General features: G+C 47.3%; 1 protein-coding gene across 20 annotated transcripts in view; it reads left to right on the top strand.

Moving 5' to 3' along the window:
* Nucleotides 1-22258, top strand: part of nav3 (neuron navigator 3) — a 143000-nt gene that overhangs the window by 92688 nt on the left and 28054 nt on the right. For 19 of the 20 annotated variants that reach the window (XM_081723326.1, XM_081723327.1, XM_081723342.1 and 16 more), the window contains 2 exons: nucleotides 4081-4464; nucleotides 5241-5360. In XM_081723326.1, coding sequence (XP_081579452.1) covers nucleotides 4081-4464; nucleotides 5241-5360 — 504 coding nt within the window. The remainder of the gene's footprint in view (nucleotides 1-4080; nucleotides 4465-5240; nucleotides 5361-22258) is intronic. The other variant, XM_081723332.1, reaches the window with a different exon arrangement.

The following is a 22258-nucleotide window of genomic DNA, read 5'->3' as shown; positions in this document are numbered from 1 at the left end:
AGGGACTATCCATCATATATGAGTCAGAAAAGATAGGTCTGCAAATCAGTCAGCCTCATGCCTGCACAGTGAAGACACACACACACACACACACACACACACACACACACACACACACACACACTGTGGGGGAATTGGGGCCAATTGTTCCCTGCGTCTCTGTAGCTCTGCCAGCAGTTTCTGGCAGACTCTGATGAGGTGCTCCATCTGGATTATCCAGCCACAGCCTCTTTTGTCTGGAACCGACTCACCATGATTGTGTGTGTGCGTGTGTGTGTGCGTGTGTGTGTGCGTGTGTGTGTGTGTGTGTGTGTGTCTGTCTGTCTGTGTGCGTGCGCGTGTGTGTTTGTGTATGACCCCTGAATAAACCAATGATGAGTCATGTGTGTGAACAGAGGAGCACATGCTCTCTGTTTGTGCTTAGTCACAGCCTGCTGTACCTGTGCTACCTGCACTCGTAGCAGAGCATTCACACACCTGTCACATACCTGTCATTCATACTGCCGTAGCTACGGAGACGTGCAACACTGCTCTTCTGCAGGGAAAAAGCAGAGTGCACTTAAACTCCATTACAGTCAGTACTATCGGGACCCAGGCCCTCTGCATGGACCTGAACCTCCGGACATTTAAACTCCATTACGATCAGTACTAGCAGGACCCAGGCCCTCTGCATGGACCTGAACCTCCGGACATTTAAATTCCATTACGGTCAGTACTATCGGGACCCAGGCCCTCTGCATGGACCTGAACCTCCGGACATTTAAACTCCATTACGGTCAGTACTAGCGGGACCCAGGCCCTCTGCATGGACCTGAACCTCAGGACATTTAAACTCCATTACGATCAGTACTAGCGGGACCCAGGCCCTCTGCATGGACCTGAACCTCAGGACATTTAAACTCCATTATGATCAGTACTAGCGGGACCCAGGCCCTCTGCATGGACCTGAACCTCAGGACATTTAAACTCCATTATGATCAGTACTAGCGGGACCCAGGCCCTCTGCATGGACCTGAACCTCAGGACATTTAAACTCCATTATGATCAGTACTAGCGGGACCCAGGCCCTCTGCATGGACCTGAACCTCAGGACATTTAAACTCCATTATGATCAGTACTAGCGGGACCCAGGCCCTCTGCATGGACCTGAACCTCAGGACATTTAAACTCCATTATGATCAGTACTAGCGGGACCCAGGCCCTCTGCATGGACCTGAACCTCAGGACATTTAGCTTTTTCACTTGTCATGCATTACCTTTCACTTCAGATCAACAGAAACAACTTTAATAACAGCAATAAAGATAGTAACCTTTATTTATATTAGCATTCTTTTCAGTTCTTTATAGGATTCACAGTGGAGTAAGTACACACACACACACACACACATACTGGTGTGGCATTGCATTTACTGTATATCCTCTGAAGAAACCATGGCTGGCTGTGTATCAGCATGTGTAGGACTCAGTAGGTGTTGATGGCGAGGATTGTGATACACCGAGACCATGTAACCATGACAACAGTGTTTCTGGCAATGCACAACAGTAGCAGCAGTCTGACCCCCAACTGTGCCCTGCCTCACACCTCTCTCTCCCCTTTCCTCTCTCACTCTCTCCCTCTATCCTTCACTCTTTCCCTCTCACTCCCCATCTCTCTCCCCTTTCCTCTCTCACTCTCTCCCTCTATCCTTCACTCTTTCCCTCTCACTCCCCATCTCTCTCTCCCCTTTCCTCTCTCACTCTCTCCCTCTATCCTTCACTCTTTCCCTCTCACTCCCCATCTCTCTCTCCCCTTTCCTCTCTCACTCTCTCCCTCTATCCTTCACTCTTTCCCTCTCACTCCCCATCTCTCTCTCCCCTTTCCTCTCTCACTCTCTCCCTCTATCCTTCACTCTTTCCCTCTCACTCCCCATCTCTCTCTCCCCTTCCCTCTCTCACTCTCTCCCTCTATCCTTCACTCTTTCCCTCTCACTCCCCATCTCTCTCTCCCCTTCCCTCTCTCACTCTCTCCCTCTATCCTTCACTCTTTCCCTCTCACTCCCCATCTCTCTCTCCCCTTCCCTCTCTCACTCTCTCCCTCTATCCTTCACTCTTTCCCTCTCACTCCCCATCTCTCTCTCCCCTTTCCTCTCTCCCTGTCTCTTCCTCCCCTCCCCCACCGTAACTAGATGAGCTGTCAACAACTACCTGCTATTATGAGATGTAAAGTAAAAACATCAATCTCGCACACATTTTCATTCATCTGTCAAACCAGTTCTAGCTGATACAGGCGAGAGGTGTTGTGGCTTGAGAAACTATCGCGAGATGGTACTGCAGGACTGGTCTCCTCATGAGCATGTGGCTCAGTGGCAGGACCCACCATCTGGTAGGGTGGGGGGGAGAGATGGAGAGAGAGGGGGGTGGAGGGAGAGAGAGAGATGGAGGGGGAGAGAGAGAGGGAGAGAGGGAGAGAGGGAGCAGGGGCAAGGAAGCTTAACCCCTCTCTGACGGTAAGCTCTTGGGTGTGGTCTTTCTGCCACCACTGATGAATTCTCCCCTGATCACTCATCGCGCCCCAGCACACAGGGTTATGTGCATGCTGTGACTAAGCAGGGCACTGTCCATGCTGCTGTGACTTGGCAGGGCACTGTCCGTGCTGCTGTGACTGGGCAGGGCACTGCCCGTGGTGCTGTGACTGGGCAGGGCACTGTCCGTGCTGCTCTGACTGGGCAGGGCACTGTCCGTGCTGCTGTGACTGGGCAGGGCACTGTCCATGCTGCTGTGACTGGGCAGGACACTGTCCGTTCTGCTGTGACTGGGCAGGGCACTGTCCGTGGTGCTGTGACTGGGCAGGACACTGTCCATGCTACTGTGACTGGGCAGGACACTGTCCGTGCTGCTGTGACTGGGCAGGGCACTGTCCGTACTGCTGTGACTGGGCAGGGCACTGTCCGTGCTGCTGTGACTGGGCAGGGCACTGCCCGTGGTGCTGTGACTGGGCAGGACACTGTCCGTGCTGCTGTGACTGGGCAGGGCACTGCCCGTGCTGCTGTGACTGGGCAGGGCACTGCCCATGGTGCTGTGACTGGGCAGGACACTGTCCGTACTGCTGTGACTGGGCAGGGCACTGCCCGTGCTGCTGTGACTGGGCAGGGCACTGCCCGTGGTGCTGTGACTGGGCAGGACACTGTCCGTGCTGCTGTGACTGGGCAGGGCACTGCCCGTGGTGCTGTGACTGGGCAGGACACTGTCCGTGCTGCTGTGACTGGGCAGGACACTGTCCGTGCTGCTGTGACTGGGCAGGGCACTGTCCGTGGTGCTGTGCTGTGACTGGGCAGGGCACTGTCCGTGCTGCTCTGACTGGGCAGGGCACTGCCCGTGGTGCTGTGACTGGGCAGGACACTGTCCGTACTGCTGTGACTGGGCAGGGCACTGTCCGTGCTGCTGTGACTGGGCAGGGCACTGCCCATGGTGCTGTGACTGGGCAGGACACTGTCCGTGCTGCTGTGACTGGGCAGGGCACTGCCCGTGCTGCTGTGACTGGGCAGGACACGGTCCGTGCTGCTGTGACTGGGCAGGGCACTGTCCGTGCTGCTGTGACTGGGCAGGGCACTCTCCGTGCTGCTCTGACTGGGCAGGGCACTGCCCGTGGTGCTGTGACTGGGCAGGGCACTGCCCGTGCTGCTGTGACTGGGCAGGGCACTGCCCGTGGTGCTGTGACTGGGCAGGACACTGTCCGTGCTGCTGTGACTGGGCAGGGCACTGCCCGTGGTGCTGTGACTGGGCAGGACACTGTCCGTGCTGCTGTGACTGGGCAGGACACTGTCCGTGCTGCTGTGACTGGGCAGGGCACTGTCCGTGGTGCTGGAGGTCTGCCTGCTGCTGCAGTGTGAAGATATGCAAGCTTCTAAAGTTCCCTGTAATACCTCCTCACCTTGGCATCACTGCTGCAGTGACTAGACAGCCATGGGAGGCTTGTATTGATCGCACTGCTCAAATTCTGTCCCCAAACTCAAATCCCTTTTTCTTATTTCTGTTGCTTTCTCTCTCTCTCTCTCTCTCTCTCTCTCGCTCTCTCTCTCTCTCTCTCATTTCCTTTCTTAGCACCCTAGAGACAACATTTGACACTACAGTAACAACAGAGGTCAACGGGCGTGGCCTCCCTGCCCTCTCCAGTCGCTCCTCTCCAATGGCTTGGCGACTCGGCCAATCCCCAAACCCTCGTCTGCAGGCTGGAGATGCCCCCTCTATGCCCGGTAGCTACACCCCTCCCAGGTCCAGTGCTGTAGCGACCAGTCGCTATGGTGATTCCTCACGGTTTGTGTACACAGCACCACTGAGGAGGGCAGTAACTTCAGGAGGCAGAGTGGTGGAGCAAGGTGAAAAGGGTGTAGCCCCTGAGGCGGTGCCAGATGGGGACGTAGCGGGGTACATGAGTGATGGAGACCTACTGGCCAAGAATGTACGAGCTGATGACATCACAAGCGGGTGAGATACACCAAAGAATCACAACTTTCCAGTGAGACTGTACAAGCAAACAGTGAAAGAATGTGGACCAAAGTCCAAAGGATCTAAAAATGAGGAGACTTTAAAATGTTGTCCTTTTATGTTATAGTTTCAGTCGTCTAATCTAATACGCAGTGCCAAAAAGTCCAGGATCTTTGATGTGGACTCTGGTTACAGCGGTTCATTATTGCCATAAATTGGAAAATAATGAGCCCATGGCACTTTGTCATTCAGGAGAGTGCTGATGGTAGCTATGATCTGGAGTTGCCATGGGAACCAGATCCTGACTGATTAAATAGCAGCAAAGGACACATTCATGAGGACTGATGTCCAGTATTCTTATAAAATCACTCCATACTAAAGCAAAGAAAGTGCTTCCTACACACAGCACAGCTTGATTATATATCTTTCTGAAGTGTACACACACACACCTGCATATCTAAATGAAGAGGAATAGCTCAAGCTCAGATATGCCTTAATATTTTAGGCTTCATTTCTCTTCACCTTCCTGCCATGACTTGGATGGATAGAGTATGAGACGCATGTAGCATCAGAAAGGGGGTGTGTAACAGTCACGTTCACTCAGGAATACCGAGAAGCACTGGAGTGAAACGCGCTTGTGCACGCGCAAATTGCACGCACACACACGCGCGCGCACACACACACACACACACACACACACACAAATTCACATACACAAAGATCCAAACACAAGCACAAATAAACCCAGAATCTCATTAGTATGTATGATCCACCAGGTATCTAACTGACGGGGGTCTTCACCTGTACTCACGAAATGTTGGCCGGACTCCTGAGCTGACATCAGCTCGAGAGGTCATCCAGAGAGGAGTCAAAGAGGCACAGGGTGAAGCTGACAGGTAAGACAAACCTCTTATTTCCCTTTGGGGATTAACAAATGTTTATTTTATCTTACACCTCCTGTCTCATACCTTCAGCTAAAATCTTCTCCACAAATTGGCCATGTAATAACCAGTCATCAGTCTCACTACAGTTTAACAGTTCAGGAACAAAAAATGTGGATGAGAGAAACTGTCAGGATTATTAAGAACGTATGTAAATTTGGTACAGAAACTCATATTCCTTCATGTCTGTGTATGTCTGAAGGCATCTATATGTGTTTATGTGAAAAAAGAACATCTTATTTGTCCTTCTCATGGGAACTCCTGTGCGCCACTGGAGAGTAGACATTGAGGCTCTGGGTTTGCACTTCCGAGTCTTTTTGTAGGGGTTGGAGAAGAGAACTGGATGAGAGAGAATGACAGTGAGGGCTAGAGGGTGGTCTCTCACACACACCTGACAGTGAGGGCTAGAGGGTGGTCTCTCACACACACCTGACAGTGAGAGGTAGAGGGTGGTCTCTCACACACACCTGACAGTGAGAGGTAGAGGGTGGTCTCTCAGACACACCTGACAGTGAGAGGTAGAGGGTGGTCTCTCAGACACACCTGACAGTGAGAGGTAGAGGGTGGTCTCTCACACACACCTGACAGTGAGAGGTAGAGGGTGGTCTCTCACACACACCTGACAGTGAGAGGTAGAGGGTGGTCTCTCACACACACCTGACAGTGAGGGCTAGAGGGTGGTCTCTCACACACACAACAGTGAGAGGTAGAGGGTGGTCTCTCACACACACAACAGTGAGAGGCAGAGGGTGGTCTCTCACACACACCTGACAGTGAGAGGTAGAGGGTGGGCTCTCACACACACAACAGTGAGAGGTAGAGGGTGGTCTCTCACACACACAACAGTGAGAGGTAGAGGGTGGGCTCTCACACACACAACAGTGAGAGGTAGAGGGTGGTCTCTCACACACACAACAGTGAGAGGTAGAGGGTGGGCTCTCACACACACAACAGTGAGAGGTAGAGGACGGTCTCTCACACACACCAACGCCTCAGTGCCGGTCCTTCAGGCCTCAGCCCTGGACGTCGCATCAGTGAGAAGTGTGTGCGTAGTCGAGAGGGACAAGGGATTCATTCACTGACGCAAGAGCTTTCTCAGTGACTAATGATTCGCCTGCATGTAGTTTGACATGATCTGTGTTAGCGATTCTCTGAGCTTTCAGTGTATTTGGACGTGTTCACACATGCTTGGGTGTAACACGTATCTGTTTGTGTGTCACTGAGTGCGTGACCGTGTGTGTGCATGCCTCCTTCTCCCTTTATTTGTGTCTCTCTCTTTCTCGGCCTTTCTCGTCTCTTTCACTCTCTCTCCCACATGCTCTTTCTCTCCCTTTCTCCAGTTTCCAATTTTGGGTCGTAAAACTTCAGCATTCCTGGCTATAGTTCCCAAGCAGAGCATGGACTGTTGAGCTGACAGTGTTGTTTATCAGCAGTGCATTCTAGAGCTATTTCTGCTGCTAGCCTTACTGACGGTGAAGTTAACTGTATCTTGCTGTGTGCTGTGTCACCCCAACACTCTGAACAGCACCAAAGGATTCTCTTCTCTCACCTCTCCCCCACTGGAGCAGAGGTCAATGTTCACTACTTAATCCTTGATCATGGAAATTCCCTAGATCTGTAATGCGGTTGTCATGCCAGTGACCCTGTCTCTGTCTCTCTCTGTGTCTCTCTCTCTCTCTCTCTCTCTCTTTGCCTGTCTGACCCAGTAGCCGTCTTAAGAAGCCTTTATGGTACTACATTTGTAATCTTTATATTGTTTATTGCTGATTCGGAGGTGTAAAGCCGTGTGTGTGTGTGTGAGTATACCATCTGAGTGTAGCATCTCCAAAGGTACGGTTGCTGAGAGTTCGGTATTTAAACAGAGCTGGGTGTCTCCCCCTCGGGCCAGGCAGCGTGGGGAGACTCCTGGCGTGTGTGGAGTGTGTGTGAGATTGCTGTAGTCTGCCTGAGGCCCAGCTGCTCCCTGCAGCACAAGGCCAGCCAACAGCACACCGCCGTTGCTAAGAGAGACGAGGGGAGGGGTGCTCTTATATGTGTGTTTAATGCTTGCTGCTTAAATAATTCAGTTAAATAGCCAACATGCCAACATGATACGTTTTCAGACACGCTGTGTTACTAATCATCATCATCATCATCATCATTGTCATGCCCATCATAATTTTTACAGCAAATTTTATTTTAAGTTCAAAAGTACTTTAAAACAAGACAGATTAAAAATTTAACACTGGATATGAAGTTGGAACGCTGAAACATTAACGTCTTATTTCAGACACATCCATGATCCGGGTCAGTGTCTGGCAGTGGAGGGGATTGGTGGACGTCAGTGTGCCTCTGGGGTTGATCAGACACCTGCAAGGGCTGATGGATGAGAGAGGGGCAGAGCCAGAGGGAAATCTAAAACTCTGTAGTCCAGAGACGGTGATGAATCCGTCTGCCACTGAAAGCTTTTCTCTATAAATACTCCCATCATGCAATATAGATGAGAGCAGGTGCTGCTGATGGAGGCTCTGAGGGGACAGGCAGACGTGCGGCTGGATGGGGAAACGGCACATGTGAATAAGAAACAAACGCCACTGCCAGTGAAAGAGAGAGAGACATGATGGGTGGAAAAGAGCACTAGTAAAGTATGCTCTGCGCTTTTCTGTTTGAAAAAGAGAACCTTCTGAATAGGTTAGTTTGTGTGTGAGAAGGAAAGAGTACTAAACAATGCGCACGCGCGTGTGTCCATGCATGTCTGCATGTGCAGACGTTCCAGGACCATGCTCAGACCTCGTCTGCTGTTATATAAGGTCCAGAGCTCCAGCTCAGCTTGGGCTTGGCGGTTGGTGTCTGGGAGGAGTGCAGGCCAGCGACTGCAGTGAGCGACCCCTGTATCGGTACAGGGAGAGACCCGGTGCAGGGTATCGGTACAGGGAGAGACCCGGTGCAGGGTATCGGTACAGGGAGAGACCTGGTGCAGGGTATCGGTACAGGGAGAGACCTGGTGCAGGGTATCAGTACAGGGAGAGACTCGGTGCAGGGTATGGGTACAGGGAGAGACCCGGTGCAGGGTATCGGTACAGGGAGAGACCCCAACCTCTCCCTTCTTCCTTTATTACCCCTCCCTCTCCCTTCTTCCTTTATTACCCCTCCCTCTCCCTTCTTCCTTTATTACCCCTCCCTCTCCCTTCTTCCTTTATTACCCCTCCCTCTCCCTTCTTCCGTTATTACCCCTCCCTCTCCCTTCTTCCTTTATTACCCCTCCCTCTCCCTTCTTCCTTTATTACCCCTCCCTCTCCCTTCTTCCCTTATTACCCCTCCCTCTCCCTTCTTCCCTTATTACCCCTCCCTCTCCCTTCTTCCTTCTCTCCCTGCTAAGTGGGAACCTTAAAAACGACCTCCTAAATGCGCACTAATTAACGATTTGTTTAAAAGTGACCTTTAACGAGGGAACAAAGTCTTTCTTTTGTCCATGAAGTTTAGATTTCTCATTTGATATTCATTGAAGTTGTCCGTGTGATTGTGAAATGAGTTTCTTTAGCTATGCTGGATTTAGCACTGATACCAGATACCTTGCATTTTAGGGAGTGTGAGTCCGAGCGTCCACGGTGAGTTCTATGACACCTCCCACACGCAGTGGCTTCTGAGGCTGGCTTCACACAAAGCCACGTACATCCCCCACACAGTGAATTCGGAGGCTGGCTTCACACAAAGCCACGGAAACTCCTTATATTCCTCCTCGTAATCTTTTCTGCTTGTCTTTATGTGTGTCTCACTTTAACTTTGCTCAGAAACCAAATTGCTCTCCAGTGTCTGTTCAAGTTAAGTTAGGAACATTTGTTTCCTAACGAGTCTCTGAGGACAGATTTTCCCAGGACACACTGGGCTTTTGTTTGCGTCTGATGGGGCCCTAATCAGCAGACAGTAGCCAGTGAACACATGACATTTCATTATTGTACTTCTGAAACTCTAAAACCTCAATGCTAGTAGATTATAATGCAGTTAATGTCTGTACCCTTTATGTCGACTGATCATTAGTGTGGCTAAGTGTACTCAGTGTGTTTCAGCATTTTAGCTCAAATTTCAGTATACTTTTTAAAACTGGAACACTGTCTCTGTTTTTGTCTCTTACTGCCATTTCAAACACACACACACACAAACACACACACACACACACACACACACACAGACACACACACACACACACACACGCACGCGTGCACAGACACACACACACACAAGCACACACACAAGCGTGCACACACATACGCACACATACACACGCACACACACATTTGTTCCAAACAATGCCCACTGGTATTGCACACTGTCTCCCTGTCTCCCTCTGAAGACACTCCCTCTAGCCTGTGTTATTACAGACACAAACCTGCACACCTACTGCCAGCTTTCAGGAGCGCTCAAAGTCTGTAACAGTTACTGACAGTCTGTATCAGTTACTGACAGTCTCCCACTGAATCTCCTCCTCCAGAAGATTTTGTGACTCAGAGATGTAGATATGTTTAGTAAAGGCCTAAGGCCTGCGTAGTTGTCTTGGCTGTTTATGTCAAACCCTAGCAGTTGGAGGTTGGTAGAGGAGGCTGTGTTTGTTCCTTGGTGATCACTGTGAGCTGAGAGAACACCACAGATAACAGCAGACTTGCTTTTATCTTTGTTCTCTCTGTCTCTTTGTCGCCTGGTCTTTGTTTTCACACATAATAATCCACACCCCATTTGGCTAGAACAAGCTTAGAGCTGCTGCATAGAAATGTTTTCATTTTTCTCAACTCCAACAACACACTCCCTAGCACGCTCTGTCAGCTAGGCCTTGTCCCCGGGGCATTTCCTGATGCCACCGACCTGAGAGAGAAAAGAAGCAAAAGCGTAGTAACCAGCTACGCGTTAGGCTGAAGGCTAACTTTAGCGCCCGACTGTAGCATCCTTCCTACCCTACAGCGTTCGCTCCCTGGACACTGAACTACCTCAGACTACAGCTAACTGTCCACCATGAACTTCTGTTTTTTTTGTCGTTATGGAAACCTGGCACAATGACACCGTTCTGGATGCCCTGATTGGACTAGCTAACTACACACTGTACCACCAGAACAGCAGCACAGTCTAGAAACGGAGTTTGGCGGCAGGTTGTTCAGGCCATCATCACTAACTACAGTCTGAGATGGAGATCTTTCACTCCCAGACACACTGAATGATCACTACGCACAGTATGAAGTTGAGAATAACCAATCAGCACAGAAGGCTACTCCTCCACACAGCTCCCGCCAACCATTCGGTTAGTTTGAACAGCTAGGAAGACCCTGTCAGCACACGGAGCAGCTCACTGAGTGTTTACAGGCATGAAGTGAAGCAGCTCACTGAGTGTTTACAAGGTGAGATGAAGCAGCTCACTGAGTGTTTACAGGGTGAGATGAAGCAGCTCACTGAGTGTTTACGGGGTGAGGTGAAGCAGCTCACTGAGTGTTTACGGGGTGAGGTGAAGCAGCTCACTGAGTGTTTACAGGGTGAGGTGAAGCAGCTCACCGAGTGTTTACAGGGAGAGGTGAAGCAGCTCACTGAGTGTTTACGGGGTGAGGTGAAGCAGCTCACCGAGTGTTTACAGGGAGAGGTGAAGCAGCTCACTGAGTGGTGCAGAGACAACAATCTGTGTTGTTCATGTTGACAAGACTATCGAGATAATGGTAGACCTTCGAAGGACCTTGCTGCACTCTGCAGCATGGCAGTGTCTTCAACTCCTGCAGAGCATGAGGAGAGCAAACACGTGAGCTCCTCTGCTCACACTCTGGTACAGAAACCGTCTCTGACAGCCCTAGAAATGCTGACGTACCTACAGCCGATTGGGAGAACCGCCGACAGGTTCATAACTGGGGAAGATAAAGTCAGGGCTATGAGGTGGTTATATATATAATTAATATTTTAGATTTTATTGTATTTTGTTTTAGTAGTTTCTGTATTTTTTGTTGTTTTTAGTATTAGTCATATGTTTACCTGCCCTGGGACTGCAGATGGAAACTAGCTTATTATCTAACTCTGGTGCAGTGCATCTCTTCTCTTCAGATTAATGTGTTTTCTACATGGACCCTGACCAAATAAACTAACTAAACTAGTCTCTCCACCTGCCATCAGCACATGGCTGCGTGCGGCTACATGACGTTCTTCCTGAAGCGTGCTGTGGGGAAATGAGCTGGAAGTCTTGGACAGCTGGGAATGCAGTGCCTATCTCGAGGACAAAATTGCTTAGCCTAGTGTGCAGGAGTCTTATGGACTCACACCCCTCTACTTACATGTAACTCATGTCCCAGCTTGATGATGTTCTACTCCTATAAGCTACAAGCTGTTTAGTTAAAAGCTTCGGACTGTAATATCACGAATAAGCTGTTAGTTAAAAAATGCTTTACTCCTTCATGCTGCCTCTTACAGTACAGGTGGATGTGCAAACCCTCAGTAAGCCTTGGCCTAAGTGTTCTTAGCTGCACTAAGTGTTCTAGGCTACATTAAGTGTTCTGAGCTACATTAAGTGTTCTGAGCTGCACTAAGTGTTCTAGGCTACATTAAGTGTTCTGAGCTACATTAAGTGTTCTGAGCTGCACTAAGTGTTCTAGGCTACATTAAGTGTTCTGAGCTACATTAAGTGTTCTGAGCTGCACTAAGTGTTCTAGGCTACATTAAGTGTTCTGAGCTACATTAAGTGTTCTGAGCTGCACTAAGTGTTCTAGGCTACATTAAGTGTTCTGAGCTACATTAAGTGTTCTGAGCTGCACTAAGTGTTCTAGGCTACATTAAGTGTTCTGAGCTACATTAAGTGTTCTAGGCTACATTAAGTGTTCTGAGCTACACTAAGTGTTCTGAGCTACACTAAGTGTTCTAGGCTACATTAAGTGTTCTAGGCTACACTAAGTGTTCTAGGCTACATTAAGTGTTCTAGGCTACACTAAGTGTTCTAGGCTACATTAAGTGTTCTAGGCTACACTAAGTGTTCTAGGCTACATTAAGTGTTCTGAGCTACACTAAGTGTTCTAGGCTACATTAAGTGTTCTGAGCTACATTAAGTGTTCTAGGCTACACTAAGTGTTCTAGGCTACACTAAGTGTTCTAGGCTTCATTTAAACAAATTCTGTGAAATCAGGCTGATGTATTTCATTGCTGCAGACAAGAACCTTTCATTTCATTTTTCTTAACCACACTTTACCGAGTTAATATGAGATGTATGCTCTACTCTATTAAGCTAATGTGTGCTTTTTTTCTACTGCAGTAACGGAGCTGAAAATGACTATTTGAATTACAGAAGCTTTTTGTTCTACTGAACGAGGTTATTTTGAGTTTAACTAGGGCCACCTTAACTAATCTAATTATCTCGCAAATTAGTCGTGCGGTATCCTGTATTTGTCTCGGATGTTGAGTGTATATTCATGTGGTCTTTACTGAAAGGTCTATTACATGATTGAGCACTGTGTTCATGAGGCAGAGCACGAGTTAATACATGTCCTTTCACACTTAATTTGATTGTGTGGTTCTCCGATCTTCCTCCCTTTGACTGTGAGAGTAATTCTATTAAATTTTTATTTACATTTTTATTTAGATGCTTAAGCACATACAGCATCACTGTGTCTGTGTCGGTGTGGCGGTTGGCTTTAGAGGGTGCAGGAAAAGAACTGATCAGCCAGAAGAAGAAGTGTGAATGGGAAAAGTATTCCTCAGATATTCCGCAGTCACACACAGGTATGGCAGACATGCGCAGGGGTCGCCATGTAGAATTACAGGTCACTTTTCAGTCAGGGTGCTCCGGGCCTTTAGACTCCTGCTTTCTGTATTGTGTGTGTAATTTTCCTTGTTTCCTGGCGTGACATATTTGTGTTAAATGTGGCTTTCATTTTAGCAGATTGCACCGTATGACTCTCCCCTGAGTCATGCTTAGCTGTGCTCCTATGTGGTACCAGTGTTCTGTGGAGCCTGCCTTCACCATGGATGCTGGGATCTAAACAGACCTGTCAGCACACAGCCATGATTTAGCAGCCTCGGGGTTGCACTGTATCCTCCAGAGAGGGAGGAAGCACACGTGAGCCGTGTGTGAGAGGCTTCGTTGGTCTCCCCAAGATTCAAACCCAAGTCCCCCATCTATTTTACCCCCAGTTCTGATTGGTTTATCTCCATGTCCTCTGGAGCTTCCTGTCTGGCTAGTCTGCATTATCCAAAAGCAAAACCATTATTCTGACATGAAGGGATATTTGTCAGTGATTTGTTTTGCTGGAATGTTAGTTTGAAGTGAATATCTGCATTGCAGCAGCCAAACCTCTCTCTCTAGTTCTTTCTCACTCTCACATGTATACTCTGTCTTTCTTTCTCACTCTCACATGTATACTCTGTCTTTCTTTCTCTCGCTCACACTGTCTTTCTCTCTCTTGCTTTCTGTGTCTCTGCTCCCCACTGTCTTAGGATCTGAAGAGAGAGACAGGGAGTGCGTTATGTTGTCATATTCTCCCTCTGCAAGGTCACCTCTGTTTGCAGTTCCACCACAGACATCTAAAGTGGCTTCCTCTAAAGTTTACACATGTCAACAAATGACTCCTGTGACGCACAGGTAGTTGGTGTACAGATATGGTCAGAAACATTAAGTATGAATGAGCTTATATAAATATACCTCACACATGTGAAGGCAGTGACTTGCGTCCTCCCCTGTGCTGCTGTCTGCCGTGTTCCTTATGTGGATTGGATGGAGGCATCTCCAGCTCAGCTCTGATAGGCTGAGAGGGTTTGTTATGGGCCATGGGGAGCATGTGAGGGTTCATGGGGTGTGGAAGGTAGGATGGATGGTCGACTGGGCAAAGAGATGGGGGAGGAGAAGAGGGAGTTAAAAAGGAGTGGTGAACTCAGTCTCTGTCAGCCTTTACTGAGCAGCAGAGCAGGTGTGCTGCCCTCCTCCCTCCTCTCTCTCTCTCTCTCTCTCTCTCTCTCTCTCTCTCTCTCTCTCTATTCTCTCTCTCTCTCTCTCTCTCCCTCTCTCTCTCTCTCTCTCTCTCTCTCTCTCTCTCTCTCTCTCTCTCTCTCTCTCTCTCTCTCTCTCCTCTCTCTCTCTCTCCCTCTCTCTCTCTCTCTCTCTCTCTCTCTCTCTCTCCCTCTTTCTCTCTCTCTCACTCCTCTCTGGGTGTGACAGCAGTTAAACGCTCCCAGACGTTCAGACAGCATCAATCACACGGAGGTGAGTCTAGCTCCACGCTCTCCCTTAATGCCTTCCCTGTTTGGTACAGTTCCTCTGATGTCTGGGTGGGCTCTTCCTCCAGTTTTTACCCGGAGGAGCTAGACAGCTGTCGCACAATGATTAAGGTCATTAGAAAGGACTTTGGCTCTGGTTCTGATCTGTAATTGCACGGAGATTAGGGTTTGGTGGTTGTAGGCGGATTATGTCACTAACAAATTAGGTTGAGTTCTTGCCAGCTTCTGTGGCAGCCAGTTATGAAGTCTTGGTGTTAGTGTTAGAAGTAACAGGGAGGACTAATCCCATGTTGAGTGCTGAATGTCTCCTATGTGCAATGCAAAGGGCTTTGCATGCTCTTCTGAATGTGAAAGTAGATGCCATTTTTAAAGAGTATTTAAAAGAGTTTTGTCTTCCAGTTCTGATGTGTGTCCTAATTATTGAAGGACTAGTAATGTTAACTGCTGTACAATTGTGTCTGAGAATAAACATGTATTTTCAATCAGTACATAAAATGGTTATCTGCCATGTCACCATGTTTCACATCTACCACTGGCTTCTGTAAGCGTCTTTAAGATGTTGGGGATCATATTCATAAGAAACATCTTGTTGCATTCTTGGGCACATATGGAGAAGTCACTGCCTTTCTGTTGCAGAAATGTGTCAGATGGGCTCTTAGTTCTCATCATCTTTAATCTAACAGGTTCCAGATGCTGGGAACAGGTCTAGCCCTTCACCTTTATCATCTAAAGAGCAAAAGTCTCTATTTCTGCAGTTTGGGTTTTGCTGAATATTGCAACAAAGTATTATTGCATGGCTAAGAGTAGATAGTGCTCACTGCCTTGTGTTCTGCCTGCTTCCTGAAAGTGCCATTGTTTTCTAAATGAAAATATAAGGAACCATAATCAACACAGAAACACAGGTATGTCAGTAATCTGTGCAGAAATATATAACGGGTTTTGGTACTTCTGTCAATGTAAATACCTTGTCTCTCCGCTCATGTGTCATGAGAGTTATGCTGTGTTCAACTGATCATCCTGTAATATTGAGGGTGTGATATTTTGCTGTGAGTAGGGAGTGCTTTTCTGGGCTTTACTGTATGTGTTGAGAGATTGGTGTCATAGCAGAGAACTATTTCTGAGGAGGTGTCTAGGGAGAGAGAGAGAGAGAGAGAGAACCAAACAAAGCTATAGAGAAGGAGAGATATAGAGTTAGAGAAAGTCAGAGAGATTAAGGTAGATTAAGTCGGAAAGCTGTGGAAAAACAGATGGAGAGAGAGAGGAAAACAGAAGGAAAGGTAGAAGACAGGGAATGAGGCACAGGCACAAGGAAAGGGAGGGGGGCATCTGAGATATGGCCCACCCATCAGGGACCCTCAATCATCTGAGCCATCATGGTTGAGGCCATTCTGACAGGGCTGATATGTGCCATATTAATGCAAGAAGCCCGTTTAGACCACCATCTGATTTTCACTCATTCTAAAAGAGATAGATGCAACCTAATTTTAACCTCATATACCACTGTGTATAAAAAAGAAAGCTCCCAACTGCAATCAAAAAGACAAAGCAGCTCCATTATGCATTCCTTGATGGTTTGGGGAGAGCAGAATGTATTATTTCACAATATGAAGAACGTGTGCAAGGTTATGTGCTGCAGCACAGAAGGAGGCTCCAGCTGTGCCAACCACCAAGCACCACCCAAACACTTGCTATGTTTACATGCACCACGGATGAGTTCAATCTGATCAAAATGTTTATATGCCACCTGAATGTAGGAATAATTTGAACATAACCGTGATAACAAAATGAGAGGTTACTGTTGTTCTTGAAGAGATCCACCTCTGTGGGGTACACCTGTGCCTGATCTCTGGGAGGTACACCTGACATTTGGGGGGGGTATATCTGTACCTGACCTTTGTGGGATACACCTGTACCTGACCTCTGTGAGGTACACCTGTACCTGACCTCTGGGAGGTATATCTGACCTCTGTGGGGTATACCTGTGCCTGATCACTGGGAGGTACACCTGTACCTGGCCTCTGTGGGGTACACATGACCTCTGGGAGGTACACCTGTACCTGACCTCTGTGGGGTACACCTGTACATGACCTCTAGGAAGTACACTTGACCTCTGGGAGGTACACCTGTACCTGACCTTTGTGGGGTACACCTGTACCTGAGCTTTGTAGGAGCATCCAGTTGCACCAAGTCTGGTTTGACAGACGAGCATGCGTCCAGTGGTAAGGGAGGCTCTCCCTTACCCTGTAAACATGCTACAGTCCCCAGTGAAAGTGTCGATTCTCACACAGAAAATAGATCAAACTTGGTGATTCTTTAGTAACTCACTTAAATATCACATTAGTAAACTTAATAGTAACTTTTTTTTTTCTTTTTTTTTTTGTTTGTGTGTTTTTTTCCCAGTGCACAGCAGTTCTTGATTATGGTGATATGTTACACAGAATTGCCTCAGCTGGCATTTTTAAGGCTCTGACCTCCATGTACCAGTCCACTCTGGGCTTCATTTCTGGAGTCCTGTACAATACTCATCTTTGTGTATTATATAGTTGCCTTTTTTATCTGTGTGTTTTACCTGTATCTCTTTTCACCTGTATCTCTTATCAACCAGATACCAATGTATATTGCATCCATGCTCATTGCAAGTAAAGGATTTTACCAAACATACTCATCTGAATTTGTTGCAGTGCAGGTCCTGTGAGCTTTTACTAAGCTGGGTAAATCTGTGGTCCAGCACTGACATTACCATCTAAGATAGCCCACAGTCATCATACAACCATCTCTTAAATATGTGCCACTTACAGTCATATAGGGATGGTGGATGGGGCCCTTGTGCTCTGGATAGCAGTGACCACCTGAAGGGGAAGCCCTGGCGCACTGAGGTTTGACCTCTCATGTCCCCTGGTGAGGTTTGACCTCTCATGGGCCAGGCCTAGGAAGTCACTTGGTAAGGTAGGAAAGTGCCCGAGAGCTAACTAAACTGTTAGGAGCTCATGATGGTTTATGTGAGCTAGGCAAAGCTGATTTGGCCAGGTCCTGTTGGCAGTCCTGCTGTCCTGGGTGACCACCCTGTTAGGGATCCATCTGCAATTACAATTTTTCTCACTAAAACAGTCCTGACCCCCAAACCTGTACTTTTCCAGTGACAGAATGTGACCGTATGAGTCACAGTGACATATGAGTCACAGTGTCAAGGTGACGTGAATGGAGCTGAGGTAGAGAGAGATATCCCACTTCATCGTGTCTCTCATTTGCAGTAATCCTAATGGCAGTAGCTGGATAGGAGTTGACATAAGCCCTGTAGCCTCAAGCATGTGCAGTACTGCACCCCTACCTCCTCTTTCAGTTGTTTAAGGACACTCTTCAGAGAAAGGGTGCTCCTGAGACCACCACAAATACAGAAATGGGTTCAGCTGCAGTCTCAGGAATGTAATAGGGTAATATTGTTAAAAATCACTTTGAACCTAAGAGAGTGTTAGAGCACTCAATTTGTGGTCGTGTCTCTGTGTTTCTGGAATTGGTCACAGTCAACCGATCTATAAATGTTGGGATCTAGAGAATCATTAGCAGAGCTAATCCCTCTTCCATACACAAACCGAACGCCAGTGGACTTGGCAAGAGTCTGAATGACAGAACCATGTATTCGTAGAAGGTGGTGCCCCAACGAACAACTCCATTCTGGAATTTGACACCTCCTGGGACCAGATGGAGTAGAGTTAGGGTTTTTGTAGCTGCTGCCATGGCAAAGGGCATCTACGTCTTACCCACTTTGGTGAGGGGTTGGGTTTAGGGGACTGGACCTGCCTGGTATTGCAGGCACCTACGGAAGGAGCTGGTAAAGGTTGTAGCATTGCCTTTCAGACAGGCACCGTTAAATTGCCTCATTGTTCTTTTTCTTGTCATCACAACCTGCATGAGCTCTTCAGCAAGGCCAAAGAAAGCCTGACCTGGCTGAACCAGGGGTACCTCAAATGGGTCTTTTCACACAGACAGGCAGAACTGAGAGATTGAGACAAAGGGCAGAGTATGGGGACATTGACTATGACAATCTACTTCCACAGTCCTTCCACGAGGGAACAGGCTCTGTAGGAGACATGTTTTAAACGGAGACAGAGCAATGTTGTTTATAAGTGAGGATGGGCTTGGGTTCATCCCTTTTGGGTCAGCAGGGTTTGAAAAAGGCCAGTTAATACTGAGGCAAATGGCAATAGAGAGGACAGTGATATGTTGAGGTTGCGAGTGTCTACTACAGATTGTTCCACGTCTTGTCCAGTGTCTGCTTGCAGAGGGGTACCTCCCTTGGCACTGGATTCATGCTTCTGTCTGTCATGCTAGACTGCAGTTTGAAGCTTCTACAGAGATTGGGTATGGATGTCTCTACCCTAGGTGGATCTTAAACACAAGATGATGAAAGAGAACTTTCAGCACATATGAGGAGCTTTACTTAGTGTTACGATAACAGTGAAACTCTGCTGGATGTTTTTCTGCTTGTTACTTGTTTGGCATAGTCCACTTGTGTTTGCAGCATTTCTTAAAATATAGAATTCTCATCCAAATGCACTTTTTTTTCTTGCTCAACATAAGAAGGCGAGAAAAGGAATTATTTATACTTCAAAACATTAGCTGAATGCCCCTACAATTATTTCAGATCTTCTTCCAAATATTCATCTACTTTTAATCTGTTTGACATTGATAGCAAAACAATTTTTTTTTTTTTCAGAACAGTTGCTGTCACCATGTCTGTATTGCTCAGCATGAAACAAATGAACATGAGCCAAGCACTTGACTTCAGGGGTTTACATTGGGTTTACATTGGGTTTACATTGGAAGTCTTCCTTGATCAACAGATTATTAAAAGAGTACATAACCTCTTTCAATTAGATCAAATTCCTCTTTCAATCAGATAAAAACTGCTTATATGAAGGTTATTTGTTACGATTGATTATGTGGCTGCACTTGAACATAACAAGTGACCACCCCAGCTGATGGTTGAGAGGTCTGGAGTCTTTTCCCTCACTGGCTTGTTAGTCATCTTACTGAACATTTTAAAGACAGATCTCAGCATTAGAATCTTGGTGTTGGTTGGCCAAAATGTGTCAGTCACCCTCTAGTAACAGGCAGCAGTACAATTTTAACCCCACCCACATCCATTAAGTGAACAAAGGATAAGACATGGGGACATTTCTCAAGGTACACATCCATTTTTATTCTGTTATTTTTACAAGTTATATTCCGTTATTTTGCTTCCTGTTCATCTTTCTCCTGAAGTTTTACTTTCTAACAAATACATGTTATGTAAGTAGTGTGATATTTAAAGAGGTTTAGTTGACTGACAGCATTAACTGGTGGGTTAATATATTGGATGAGCATGCACTTTCTACTAGATAGCTACTTGCATGCCCACAGGACAGTAATCTAGAATTTGACTACTTTGAGAGAATTTGAAACAGATTTTGAGAGATTTATTACATTGTTGGACAGTTCCATAACAAATGTAGCTATACTTTAAAAATAAAATAAGATACTGATTCTTACAGAATCTCAGTGGATTTTTTTTTTTTCCACTAAGTAGCTATTTGTCCCAGTACCATTAATTTGGTTTTCCACATTTAGGGCTATATATGCAGTCATTAGTTTGATCTTTGTGGGAGGACTTTTAAGGCTAGAGATTATGGACCACATGGAGAAAAAAAGCAGCTACACCATATGGCCAAAAGTATGTGGACACCTGACCATTGTACCTATATGGGCTTTTTGGACATCCCATTCCACAGCACTCTCAAGATTTGGCAATGATTTGCACCTATTCAGTTAAAATGGTGTGAAGTCAAGGACCAACAATCCAGAATATCCCAACGGTGTTCAGTGGGGTTGAAAGGTCAGGCATCATTGCAAGTCACTGGAGCTCCATCACACCAAACACATCAAACCAAGTACCTCACTTAGTGCACCAGGGCACAATCATGGCAGAACACTAACGCATCTTCCCCCAAACTGTTGCCACAAAGGTGGAAGCAAAAGCTTGTCTAAAGTGTGTCTGTGGCATTAATATTCCCCTTCACTGGAACTAAAGGACCTAGCCCAAACCAGGCCATTGTCTCTCCTCTGTCATACCTTACCCTTGGTTTAGGTAGCATTCTCTTGGCATCCATCAAACCCAGATTCATCCATCAGACTGGCAGATAGTAGATAGCAAAGCATGACTCACCACCCCAGAGAACATGTTTTCTATAGAGTCCAGGGGTGGTGTGCTTTATATACAAATCCAGCCAACTGCTCTTAGTGATCTTAAGCTTGTGTGCAGCAGCTCGGTCAGCGGAACCCATTTCCTGAAGCGTCCATTGCACAGTTCTTGTGCTGGTGTTATTTCCAGCAGCAGTTTGGAAGTCTATAGTGATATTTACATGCTACATGACTCAGTTCCTGGCAGTCCCACACTCTATGCGTGTATGTATGCCTACAGTGCTCGTGATCTACCACTTCACAGATAAGCCTTTGTTTCTCCAGGACTGGTGACTAATGGAACGACCCGTTCTACTGTCAGTGCTTATCTTTGGAGATGACTGGGCTGGAACTCAGTAAGGGATGTCTACATACATTTAGCCATATAGTGTACTTCTATGCCTACACTGAAATCAAAAATAGATGAAAGTGTCCCAGGTGTAAAAAACAATAAGACATTTAGCCATGCTAAATATGGCAAATGCTCATCAACTTAAAGTCATTGAAATGCCTTATTCCTGGAGCCCAGTAGGAAATGCACCCTGTGACCGTGCAAGTATGCCATCTCCAAGGCTCCTGTTTCTCCATGAACCCTGGGCCCAGTCCTACACTCATCTCTAAGGTGACCCCAGTGAAGTGGATCCTGCCAAAAAAAACCCACATAAACCAAAAAGAAATGATAGCAAGGCTTGTTAATGCGCAGCACTCACCTGAACCCAAAAATAACCGAGACGCTCAGAAGTTTGCACCTTTGCCGTGCATCGCTCAGCGTGATGCGAGATTGGCGCAGCTACAGAGGAAATGAAGCAACCGAAAAGAAAAATCCTCCAGCAGATATCCGGCAGGGTGCCGGGGCAACAGCAGAGTCAGGCTAAGAGCACTCGATGGGAATGCTGTTCCAGGGAGCCGCAGAACGTTGGGAGCTCATTGATTTGGACGGCGTGCTGATGATCCTCGTAGACACGACTCCTAGCTCTGCCTCTCTCACTGCTGAGCTCCTGTTATCGCTCTCCTGAAGCCGTGAAAGAAAAACAGCACCCTAATCAGTCAGAGTCACGCCTGATTTGGGAGAGTTGCCGACTCGTAAAAATCATAGCGGATCCTCTAATGGGAATACAGGTGCTGTAGTTTCAGGACCTGTAGCAGAGACACGGATCAAAATTTTGTCATCGTAGACAGCTCTAATATGCAGATGTGGCTTAGTGGAGTTAGCAGGCCTGTAGGGCAGGATTGAAATCATGCCAGAGCTCACTGTTGCTTTCTTTCTCAGGCTCTCTGCCTCTCATATGTGTCTTTGTGTGTATGTGTGCACATGTGTGTGTGTGTGTGTGTGTGTGTGTGTGTGTGTGAAGTTTTTCCCAGTTGGCAACAGGTGTGGTTACCGAGGTGTTGCCTGTGTTTAAGCATGGCGATGGTGGGAATAGGGGGGCCTGGCT

The sequence above is a fragment of the Electrophorus electricus genome, chromosome 11 (assembly GCF_041902795.1).
Source record: "Electrophorus electricus isolate QZ-2024a chromosome 11, ASM4190279v1, whole genome shotgun sequence".
NCBI classification, from domain to species: Eukaryota; Metazoa; Chordata; class Actinopteri; order Gymnotiformes; family Gymnotidae; genus Electrophorus; species Electrophorus electricus.
Note: the sequence above shows the minus strand (reverse complement) of the source record. Positions and strands in the feature narration are given on the sequence as shown.